Genomic DNA, 13,231 nt, shown 5'->3' with positions numbered 1-13,231 from the left:
TAACTTCACCTCATCACAACATGACCTCTAATGCCAGGAGCAATTTCTCCTCAGAGGCTTCAGAATTAACATCATAGCGAGTAAAGAGATCATCAAATGTAATGATCAATGAAATAAATTGAATCCTGCAGCACTAAACTTCATAAACATGGAAATCAACCCCAAAATCAAGTGTGACTCAGACTATGAAATGACCACAGCAGAGCCCGGTCCTCCATTAGTATGCTGACAGCAGCTTGTGGTTGCACTGTCATCACAACATTTCAGCTATTTTAGACCACACAAAGAAGTGATAGAGCTTTATAATGTCATTCAATTATGCAACCTAAAGGCTGTTTAGACTACAGACAACATTCCAGAATCTGGCTTTACGTCCTTTGTGGACATCTATTTGATGGTTATATCCAGCGAAGGGAGGCATATAAGTGATGTCTGTGCAATCACAGGCGCTGCTATCATCTCTGACACTCATCAAAATAGCTGGACCTTTTCTATAAAGCATTCATTCAAGAAAGCCGCTGACTATGTTCTGAGACAATTTTCCTGTTATCAACAACGCACAATATGGAAATAATCATGGCAGAGAAATATGCAAGCTACAACAGTCTGTATATGGAACATTACTCTAAAATTAATTGTGCTTGAATACAACAAAAGGCTGATAAAAAAAAAAAAAAAAACTTTCCCGGTGGGATAGCAAAAATGCATTCAGGAAAGAGCTAAACAATACCATAGGGGTAGTTTTGGGGAGCTTGTGTGTTTCTGTGTGTGTGTGAGAGGGCACAGGGTTTGGCCCATTACGGCTGGTCAATTAATAAGTGCAAACAGTAGGGAACAGTCACAAGGCCACCTCAACTCCACCGATAGCCATTAAAAACACTACCGCAGTGATTTATACAACCAATTTATATAAAAACACATCATTTATCAATGCTCTAATCACAAAGAAACACACACTCACCCACCCTGAATCCTGAATGATTGGAGCAAACTCCCTACAAGCAGCTTCTCATTTAGATTTTTAGTACCCGTTATATTTTTATTCTATACTCATCCTGAGCGTTTTGAGAGTTTGAGGTCAGTCACAAAGTCTCCAGTCCCTCGCTTTTAACAACAGAGATGTGACACCGGCTTAGGCTGTGAGGCTCAAGGGGGTGAACTTTGTGTCTGCAAACACGCGCGCACACAAACAATTGGGCAGTGTTGATCCAAAGATGGAGGTAGAGAGGTCACAGAGCGAAGCCCACTCCCTCGCCGCCTCTCACAGCGTGCTTTGATTCTTCAAAGTCAGAGGAAAAGTCTGTATCGATGATAATTTTCCGAAAGCCGTGAGAAAGAGACGCTGACAGGCTTTTTAAGGAAACCCTGTGCGTAGCAAGTGATCACATTCATTCAGCTATATAATGAGGTATCCCACTGATTAAGTTTTGTTTTTCCTCCAGCACAGTATAAATGATTTGTGCTTACAGATGAGACAGATGAGTTGTCACCGTGTTTGGAATGCACAATTACCGTGAGTGATCAGGTTCTGGACTTTTCTGACACCTTTTTTTTTCTTTTTTCTTTTTTATGCATGCCACTAAACCAGTGGAAGGACACTCTTTAAAAGCCAAAAGTATGACCTGAACAACACACCTTTATGTATATTCTTGATGGGAATTTAATTTCAAAAACATGAGAAGTAATAGAGTTGGTCTAGCCTTAGCAGCAAAATTTCTACATTTCTTCATTCAAATTTTAAAGGTGCTCTTCAGAAGATTTTATGGGTTAAAATTAACAAATGTTGAGTAAATATTGATGTGTGTTCTTACCCTGGTTCACTTCCAAAGTTACACAGTACACCTTTAGGACTCTATCATACACCCGGCACAATGCAGCGCCAGGCGTGACGCGAGTGTTTTTGGCTAGTTTCAGCCCGACGCAGTTATCATTTTCACGTCCCGCGCCACATTGTTTAAATAGTAAATGCATTTGCGCCCATTTGTGCGCCCATGGGCGTGCTGGTCTGAAAACGAGGTGTGTTCAGGCGCATTGTTGGCGCTTTGCTATTTTGAGCCAACTGAAATAGACTGTGCCATTGACCAACTGAAACCTCGTCTAAAGTCAATGGCGCAATAACCCTAACCCTTGTTATTTAAAGAGCATGTTAGTAATATGCGCCTATAGGTGGGTCCAACACGCACGCACACTCTGCTTATTACACACACAGGGACACAAATCAGCAAAAAAAAAAAAAAAAAAAGGATTACAATGTAAGATTATTGTTGTGTACATAAAGATATGGTGGAATTTGGCTTCTCCTGTAGATGGTAGATCTGTTTCCTCTCTGGAGACACGTTCAGTCTTTCCACTATCAGATTCCGTAAATAGCAATCCGCCATTGCGCGAGTGCAATTGGCATTTAAAGGGAATGGGAGATGAGACTATGATTGGTCTATTGCATGTAAAGCCCAAAACACACCCATTACTCGTTAAGAGAATAGGGACAACCCTTTTAGGCCATGCGCCGCACGTGCCGACCATTTTTCCTGTCGTTAAACTAGTAAAAGTGGATTCGGACACGCCCTAAGTGCACTTGCACTGTGCGCTTTAGACCATGCACTTAGATCGCTAAAATAGGGCCCCCAAATTCTCAATGAAAAAGAAATAGTGACAGATCTATGTGACGTACATTCAAATGTAACAGTTTATTAAAAAATCAAATAGACTTGGTTCTATCTATTTGTTGTTGATTTGATTTGCATTCAAACTAATGTAAGCTCACAGTTGATTGTGGAGGGGTGGGGTTTAAGTACATTTAGTAGGTACTAAATGATTGGAGAAGTCCGGCATACATCACCAGAGAGGAAGATTGAGTTATGATGACATTTTGATTAAAGCTGCAATGAAACAGACATAGTGACATGCATCAAAGTGTAATGGATTATCAGAAAAAAGGGTGACGGGGGTTTTGTTCTATGCATCGGTTGTTAATTGGATTTTGAGATATTGGCATTGCACTCAAAAGTGGAGGCAAATGTACGTACATTGGACAATAATGAACTATAATATACATTTACAAAATAAACAGGGGGAAATTTAATTTCATGCCAACTTTAAATTTAACCACCCAACATGTGCAGACGGTTTAGATTTCTGCTGCACATATAAAATACAAAAATTGGATAAGAAGGTTGAAAAGGTAAACGCTCAAGATCTTCATACCTGCCATTGTTCTCACAACTTCCTTCTCATTTACAGCTGATACCGAAATAAAAGTAATTAATTTATTAATTTATAATCCAATCATAATAGATATATAAATCACTATTAAAACCATATATTTACCATACCATCAACAATTAATTAACAAAACAAATGTAAACTTTAATCTGTGTAACCTGCACTGCAATTACCTTTCCAATTACACCAAAGGTGTACAGTGAGGTTCAGATCAAGCTTTTGTGCAGATCAGTCAAGTCGACAGTCGACACTTAATACATTTACCTAGGGCGTCTCCAGTCAACACCCAAGCGTCTACAGTCGACACTTAATAAATATATCTGGGGCGTCTACAATCGACACCAAAGCGTCTACAGTCGACACCTAATAATCTTTATACTCTAGCTCTGCGTCTACAGTCGACAACTGGCTTCGAGTTTGACGACATCTCGTCCCTTTAATCTTTATACTCTAGCACTGTGTCTATGAATATGCCTTTGAATATGCTTTAATCACGGCCGGAGGATCTCAGCTAAATCTCAGGGAGAATCCCACCCAAGAAGAATACATCAGGTTTTATAGGATAAAGACAGACACAACAATAAGATCAACGTGACTAACTCATGACTTAACTCATGCCACCTTCTTTCAATATGATTGGTTCAATTTGTGTAAAAGCAAGCAAAATTATCTTGAATCATCACAAAAAATAATAGAGAAAAGGGTTAAGAGGTCAGTTGATTACTCAATATGTCATGAGACTATATGAGACAGTACATTTTTGATATTGTCATGTTCAGCACTTCAGAATTTTCCATGGACGCAATATTCAGAGAACATTTTGGTACATTTTGTTCAAGTGTTCGAATGTTAGGCCTGAAAAAGGGAAGTAAGGTTTAGATGTTAGAATCATGGATCTTATCTATTAAAAATCCATCACATTACACACACACACACACACACACACACACACACACACACACACACACACACACACACACACACACACACACACACACACACACACACACACACATATATATATATATACAGTCTCACACTTCCTCTCTTTTCCATACTGTATTACACACATAGACAGCTTCACACATATACATTAAACAAAGCCAATAAAGCTCTTATAAGTGTGAGCTAAGAGCACTTCCTGGTGCGGAGTGTCTGTTTTTGGAGCTTTTGAGAGCACAGCAGATGCAGTGCAGAGAGATTAAAGGAGGCAAAGAGAGGAGAGAGGGATGAGAGAATAGGGAATGAGAGAATGATTTATTTAACTGCTTTGTAGATGACTGAGGAGAGTCGGCGAGTGTGTGTCCTTCTTTCCTGCCAACTTTCACTTCTTGCCTCTCTTGAACACTGAATACGTCTTCCATTTCTTTGTAGTATTTACTCCTTCTATGTAAATTTTTATCTCTGCCTTTTTCCCCACTCTAATCACACATCCATCTGTCACATTTAATTCAATTCAGTTAAATTCAAAGTTCAGGTACGTTCAATTCGCTCTCTCTCCCTTTGACGCCGTATCATGTCACCATATTCGTGCGGATTTGGAATGGCACCATCTGTTTGAGGGCCTCTGTTGATAAATGAGGTGTCGTGAGCAGGTGAGCCCTGAGGTTCCCCGGCGACCCCTTCCCATCCATTTCTTCTTCCTCAAAACCCACGCACATTTCTTTTACATCATCACAACCAGCACTAATGCAGAAAAATTGGCTCCTAAACACTTCCCAAGACAACTACCATTAGAAGTCATTAGTTGAGAGTGCACTGCATAACTACAGTACCATCACAATCTGGCTCAACCAAGTCAATCCAAGGGCCTTAGTTGTTACATTCCAACCTGAAATAAATTGTTTGAATAGCAGTATAGAAGGTAAAAGTAAGTCAAGTGTTAAAAATAATGACCGGTTGTTATCATTTGTACATGAATGCCGATCAGACATGTCACTTATAAAACGCTTATGTTCACTTAATATGAAATTATGTTTGCTCTGTTGCCAGTAGGTCCCGCTGTTTTGTTGCCATGGCAGTCAAGCTGCCACAGAACCTGACTATAATATTTTGCAATGCAAATGTAACTGTGTCCCACTCAACACCCTGACTGGGCAATGTGGAAAAAAAAAAAAATCATATCATGATATATTGTGTAACTTCACAGAGAATTTCATTAGCACTGCAAACAGTTCTCTTACAATTTGCACAAAAATGTAAATAAAAAATCTTTATAAGCATTTAATCTAAAGAAAACAACTGTATTAATTAGTAATTTACCCATTTAAATTTTTTACATTTCAGTAAATATTGAAATTACAATACATTCTTCAGTGGAATTAATTATACTGGAAAGAAGCCAGAATCTGGTCTTCTCAAAAATGGAAAGCAAGCAAAATATGAGGTAAAATAGTGAGTATAGCTAAGTGAATGTAAAGTGAAGTGAAAAGTCAAGAGAGATAAAACATAACCTATGGGTTTTCATACTTTTTTTATGCCAATTACCCACAAATGTCATGATCCCATGATCGCATGTGCTACTTCTGACACGAAGAACAACTGAATTTGCAAGGGTTGCTTTGTCAAGTCCAGCCTCAAGCTGTTGCAACACAACGCAGCAACTGTCGCATCCGGTGTGTAGACACACTGTTATTGTCACATATACTGTATTTAGTCATTTGTTGGTTTAGGTTCTTTTTCATGGACTTAGAGTTTGTTCATCATCAGTCACCTGTTTCCTTTGTTTAGGTTTCCCGCTCTTATCAATTATCATTGTATTTCATATGATCATCACATCTTTTAGTTAATTATCATGGTATACTTAAGTTCCTGTGTTTCCTCGGTTCATGGTCGGCTATTGTTTGTGTGTAGACATGTTGTTACACTGTGTTGGATTATCTGAGTTTATTCTTTTATTAAAGGTTGTATCAGCGATTTCAGGCTGCCTATGACGGCTGCACGCGAAAACCTCACAACACCCACCCCTGTCGGTGATTGGTTGGAACACTATTTATTTTGGTTTTGAGTGGTGGTGAAACCAGCTGTTTTCGTGAGCAGATCTCAGAGCCTAGGCTGCCTACAGAGACGCGTTTTTTTGACGGCATGCTTATGGGGCGGGCAGCTAGCGGATCGTTAGGAAAGATTAGATGAATGTGATCATTTATGTTTGGGCCTGAAATCGCTGATACAACCTTTAAAGCTACACTGTGTAGGATTTTCTCCCATCTAGTGGTGAAATTGTATATGACTACCAACTGAATATTACTTTCTAGCCCCTCCCATTCTGAGGGCGTTTTAACTCCTACGGTGGCCGTATTATTTCAAATCTGCCGGCAGTCGCGAGTAATCTCCCCCTCGCATTCATCACGGTGCCACTGAGTGTAAAAACCTGAAAGGTGAAGCTTGAATTTCCAGGTATGTCCCTCTTTGTCTAATGTATTTTCAAGATGGATGCGCAACATGGCTTCCGCCATTCGAGCGAATCGCTTGTATGTATTCTAAATTGCAGATTATACACTTACGAGAACACTTAATTAGTTGGTTGAAGTGATTACACATTAATGAGAATGTATAATTTTGTATGGTTTTTTGCTAAAAATCTACTTAAAATATTACACAGTGTAGCTTTAAATACCTTTGGATTGGAACTTTTAACTCACCTTCGTCTTTGGACTCCTTAAACTGTGACAGTTATGCAATACCATTCAAAAGTTTTTTTAATTTTTTTATTAATAGTTTTATTAAAGGGGTCCTATTATGCCCTATGCCCTGATTGTTACAAAAACACATTATTTCTCACATATCATGGTTATATAACCTAATGGTTAGAGAGTCGGACTTGTAACCCACAGGTTCGAGTCTCACTACTAGCATTCTCAGTACTTTCATTACCACAACTGATGTGCCCTTGAGCAAGGCACTGCCCACTGCTCTGGGTCTGTGTCCACATTGAGTATGTGTTTAATACTCACTGCTGTATGTGTGCACTTAAATGGGTGAAATGCAAAGCCCAAATTCCAGGTATGGGACACTATGCTTGGCTACACATCATGTCACGTCATATTTTACATTATTATAGGACCTCTCTCCCCTATCTGGCTCAAACGCAATAGTTCCTGTTTCGATGAAACCCCACCTTCCGAAATACGAAATGTGCTGCGATTGATTAGCTGGCCCAGTGTGTTGTGATTGGCATGTGATTGAGTGTTCGGAAAATGTCACGCCCCTTACCATAACCGCGAGTTTCATCTGCTCAGGTGTAAATATTAAGGATGACGTCAATTTCAAACCAATTCAAGCCTGATTCAGACTTAAGAATGTTAACAAACAAGAGGATATTACAGAATGGATTTCATGCACAGACTTTGCAAGCACAAATTTTACAGGACGTTTCAGAGTGGTATGTTTTTTGTTGTTGTAATTTTCTTATACACTTTAGATACGTTATACACCATTTAATCATGATATTTGTAAGAAAAGTAATCGATCACAAAACCATGGTTAATTTTCTAAGGGGCGGTGAACAGGCTTACAAAAGTGAGAGCTTATAAAAGTTACAGTAAACACTACATCAATACTGTAATGTTAGCTAGCAGGCGAGTGGAGGCAAAGCTTTGCACTTTGTTTACACAACTACAAATAATAAGACATACTTACAAGTTGTGATCCACAAACAACAGATCTGGAAGGTTCTGGAAGCTCTTCTCCATAAAATATGCAGCACACAGATAAACGCTGGGGTTATAATGTTCAGGAACAGTGTTTAAAATCAAAACAAAACAGCGTCTCTTTGACATAGCGATAACACTGTCTTCTCAAATGCAGCTCAACCAGGCCTCGTCCCCTTTTTTGTGTATTCCGTGGGTGGGGATTATTTAAATGAGTAACATTATGACTTCACAAAGCATGGAAAAAACGTGTTGTAGTCCAACAGCAACATTACACATTAACTAAAAATGAAAAAGCATCTTAGGGCCCAATAGAACAGTAGGACAGTTATTTTAAATTGTAATTCACAATAGTTACACTTCATTTTTAAGTATGCAGTTACTGTACATTGTACTTACTCAAATAAGTACACATTAATTAACTACATGTACTTAGAGTTACGGTTAGGGTTTGGGGTTACACTTTATTTTACGGTGTCATTGTTACAGTGTAATTATATATTTAAGTACTGAGTAATATTAATTAAGTGCATGTACTTACTATAGAGTTAGGGTAGGATTAGGGTTTGGTTGAGGGTTAGTTGCATGTAATTATGCATAATTAACTGTTAATACTATTGTAAGTACATGTAACATATGTAACAAGGACACTGTAAAATAAAGTGTTACCGGGTTTGGTTTAGGGTTAGTTACTTGTAATAGTGCATAATTTACTGTAATAACTAACTATAGTAAGTACATGTAGTAACATATAACTACGTCACCTTAAAATACAGCGTTACCCAATATTATTGACCAGCCTTGGTGGTTTCCAGTTTGAAAACAAAATATTATAGTATTGGTTGTTTATTGATAGTCCTGTGTGTAAGGTAAATGCTGTCCCAGGACCTCAACAGACAATTTCTTGATTGACTCTCACTAAACCAGAATCAACAAACATCTAAGCAATTATATGGGCGTAGTGCCCATTTCCATGTTTAATCATATTTAATAAAAGCTTTGAGCCAAACTGGTATGCATGTTTCTGGCCATAATGACAAGCTAGACACTGATGAAGATGTGGCCATCATAAAGACTGCAGCTGCTGATATCAAAAACTCAAATGTGTTACACAACATCAATCCTTACCCCGGGCTAATCAATATGAAATGGAGAAATCTGCAGATGCATTCTGGAGAAACTCCCAAAACTCAGCATTCTCTTTGGTCCTCCAGTCCACCATGCAAAGCATTCTAATGCTTTGAAAAAAGTATCAAATAGAATGAAACTATGTTGCCAAAGCAGCGGAAGTAAATTTGACACAGGAATCTTAAATAGACCGTGTGAAATGAGTGCTTCACAGTAAGAGCATAATTCAGATTTGTGTAAAAGCCTTTATGTTGCAGATGACCTTGCAGTGACTTTTCGCACCTGAAGCTTACTGAATAATCCAAGGTTATATCTCACATTTGCAGACTGACAAACTTGACGGCTACATTGTCTTTAGGCAATGGCAGATTGACCTCAGCAGGAGCCAAATGACAGGCCCTTCCTATTCTCCTCCCTCCCTCCCTCTCTCTCTTTCTCATTCTTTCATTTCGTTTTTATCCCTTCATCCTGGCGATAAGCTCCACCTTTCAGTTTTCATTTCTGACCCAAATAGCAGGCTCCTAGTGGGTGCTGCTCCAGTAACGCTGGCCAGCCTCTTTGATGCTGCTCCAGAGCGTCAGCGCAAAGCTCGTCACTTCAACTCTCAAGCTCTTCAGTCGCCCAAAAGCAGCTCTGTTTTTCATAACCATATCATCCCCATTGCTTAGCATTATCCTATATACTCCATTCATTCAGAACGCACATAATACTCTGCTTTATCTCACTCTCATACCTCCATATTGACTCCATCAGCAGGCATTTCAGTCGGTGACCTAGCCCTGATTGTGATTAACGATCTATGACTATTTGTCTCTGTTAGCTATAGGAGGATCCTGAAATGTGATGACAGAATCCATCCCGGGACAGCTGAGGTTCCCACCACTCATCCACACATGAGGGAGAGAAGGAGAAGAGAAATTTACCTTGAATGGCAAAAAGGGAAAAATAAATGATGCACCATTTATGTACGAGTGAAAAAAGAGGTCAGATTTAATTTAAAAATTGGCTCCCATTCCTCATTTCTACAGATGAAAGCTCATAAATGAAAAAGCCTGGCCTAACGCCCGGTATGGAAATATAAAAGTTATGAATAATGCTTCTGTCTCAATCACCAGGTCTGTTTTAATAATGTGGATTAGCACAGAACAGCACCTGCTCAGAAGAATGTGTTGCTCTCAGGCAGACATACCCAGGGGAGGGTCTTGAGCTTCAGAGGTGGGTTCCTTTCCTCGGTCCCCCACCGAGGAACCTTCTTCCACCCGAGGAAGAAAATCGGTCTAGGTCATTAGCGGTGGTCGTGCCTGCGCCTCCTCTGCTGTGGCCAGTGCCTCAGAAAGGAAGCTGGTGATTTACAGACTGTTCGTAATCATGAAATGGCTCCTTTGTTAATGAAAATGCCCATAGATCCATACAGAGCCTTCTGCAACCATCATTCACTGGTAAATATGGGCAGTAAGTGAGCCACAACCGAGTCAACAAGCCGGAAAAATTAACGAATTGAGTCAAAACACACGTCTTGAATGAGAAAATCAGCTTATCTGGCGTCATGTACGTTGACAAGAGCTGTACATCAGTGACTGATGCTGGACAGAAAGGACTACAGACATTTACATGCCTACTTCAGTGCAAATCTCTAAGGTCAAGAAGTTTACGGCCCTGCTGTTCTTTACATGAAAGAGGTTTAGTTTGTTGTCCCTACTGCCTTCAAGTTCCTCTAAACACATAAATATAAAAAAGTCAATATCTCTTTCTCTCTCAACTCTCCTACAACCTGCTTTTTCATCATTTAGTTGATTAGAGAGTGAATGTCGATGGCTTCCTATATTGTCCCGCAATGTTTCATCCATCGAGGTATGGCCTGTTAACCAATTCATTATCCAATTTGTTTTTCACATGCAGATTGATTCCACCCAGTGAACTACTTATCATTCTAATTGTGATGAAGACCATTTCACCAAGTACTGGGGGAAGAAAACAGGTCAGCTTTGTCTAATCCATCCATCAATCCATCAACTTATCAATCCAGCAATTTATTCATCTAAACATTCACTCTTCCATTAATTTGTCCTTCTGTAACTTATCACCCTGGCTAGCTTTGTATTGAGTAAGGTTGCAACAACTAATCAATCAAATTGATAAACAAGAATAATAATTTGAAAAACAATAATAATAAAAAGAAAAACAATGCAATAATGATTGTTATCAATGATTTCAGACTTCATTTAAAAAAAAAAAGTAGTTCTACGGAAAAAAAATACAAAAATGGCAGAGATCACTATTTTACTGTTACATCCATCAAAACAAGTAAGAAGTTCTGCTTTGATTGTTAAACTTTAAATACTCGGATACCACGGATCATGCAAGATTGTCAATCAAACAGAGAAAAAAATTATCATTGGACAAATTATATTTGGACAAAACAATTCATCATTGGATTTCACAATAAAAACATTGTTTTAAATGAACCATAATGATATAAGAAAATATGTTATTTATAATTGTAGTCTGTATACTGTATGACATTTTTTTTTAAAAATTTGTTTAAATAGCCATTAAATAATAAAATCATATATTTGAAATAGAAATATTTTTGTAACACACACACACACACACGTGAAAAAGAAAGGACACCCTATTGAATTCTATGGTTTTACATATCAGAACATAATAAAAAAAAAACTCATCTGGTCCTTGGCAGGTCTTAAAATTAGGTAAATACAACACCAGATGAACAACAACAGATGCCATATTACACCGTGTCATTATTTATAGTACACCTTATGATTCAATTGCTTGTATATATATCAGTGGTGTAGCATATATAGCAGAGGTGTTCTTAAATGAGGAGGCAGTTTCTTTTATAAATCAAATGTAAATGCATGTCTGAGTTACACACTTAATACATTTTTTCTGGTATATAAACATTATTTTCACTATCAAAAAAGAAGAAAGAAACCAAAAACTTTAACTGCTGGTGTCGCAGTTGGACAGTGTTAATGTGCAACTACCAAAGTGATTTATTCACCTTTTAATGTCATACATCTAGAAAATTGGAGAAATTAAAGAATAATCCACAAAACTAGTTCATAGTTGTCGTTTTCCTCTCAGAGCTTTAGCGCAAAGAGTAACCTTTTAATGCAGCTGCTCAATTACACATTCTTCCTCCATGATTTCCAGCTTTACTTTTTAATACAGCTGGCACAAGAAGAGAGAGGAGCGAGTAAGTGAGAAACATGGTAGCTTTGCAGTGGCATCTGGGGACTGGTGCAGCCATTAACTATGTGAGAGTAAGAGGGCCTTAATGAAGTGAACTGTGCTCTCAGAGTTAATGAGAGAGTGAACTCACCACTAGAGCAGTCCAGTCCTCCCCAGCCTGGCTCACACTGACACGTATCAGGAGACACACACCGACCGTGGGCACACTCTTCGTTACATCGTGCTGCCAGAGATAAAAGAACAGAAAGACAAAGAAACAGAAAATAATGCTTTAAATATACGTAGCAGAAATATACAAATACTATAGTAAAACACTTTGCAGAGAATGAATGTGGTTTGAGATCATTCCCAAACACAAATAAGGCATTGTACGCATCTTGCATAAGACAGAAACGTGAATAAGCACAGGATGCGGTACAGACACTGTAGGTCTGTGCCCTCTGGTAAGACATTATTTAGACGGCCGCAAATGTCTGCTGATGTGCTGATATGGAGGATAATGACTGCACTGGCTATTTTCCAAAGATGGCTGTCACCGATGCCTCCTCGCCAGAGCAAAGCCCTTAGCCACACGTTTAAAACACTCACTCTGACCACTTGCTAAACAATTTCCAAAGAGATTGAGTCCTTGGTCAACATCTCATGAACCGGTTGTTCCATGCAAAATGAGCCGACGTAAGCAGCCACAGCCGCAAAGAAACAAGCTGTAAATCCCTCCAAATTTGATCAGCCTGCACTTTGCCACTATGCTCTAACACAGCGCCAGCCAGCCTTCATGCTGTTTACAAAGTGTGCAGTTTTCTTGATCATTCATATTGAACAGCACAGCATCGAATTGATTGTCTATAGCATTAGTATTCCTGCCCGGGACCTCGCATTCGGTCAGGTATTTGGATTTGGACAAGTAATAAAATGACCTACTTGGATTTTTTTTATTTTCCACTTTTTTATGCTTTTCAGGATGATGAAAAAGATGAATTAGAGAGAAAATATATAGGCGTTAAGCATGAATAATG

The 13,231-nt window shown here is 38.7% G+C and overlaps 1 protein-coding gene across 2 annotated transcripts in view; it reads right to left on the bottom strand.

Annotated features, from left to right (window-relative positions):
• The window catches only part of megf11 (multiple EGF-like-domains 11), a 113,509-nt gene that overhangs the window by 59,748 nt on the left and 40,530 nt on the right, over positions 1-13,231 (bottom strand). For both annotated transcript variants that reach the window (XM_084409294.1, XM_084409295.1), the window contains one exon: positions 12,346-12,438. In XM_084409294.1, the coding sequence (XP_084265420.1) occupies positions 12,346-12,438 (93 nt within the window). The remainder of the gene's footprint in view (positions 1-12,345; positions 12,439-13,231) is intronic.

The sequence above is a fragment of the Rutilus rutilus genome, assembly GCF_951802725.1.
Source record: "Rutilus rutilus genome assembly, chromosome: 5".
Classification (NCBI taxonomy): Eukaryota; Metazoa; Chordata; class Actinopteri; order Cypriniformes; family Leuciscidae; genus Rutilus; species Rutilus rutilus.
The sequence above is the reverse complement of the archived record's forward strand: the minus strand, read 5'-3'. Positions and strand labels throughout refer to the sequence as shown.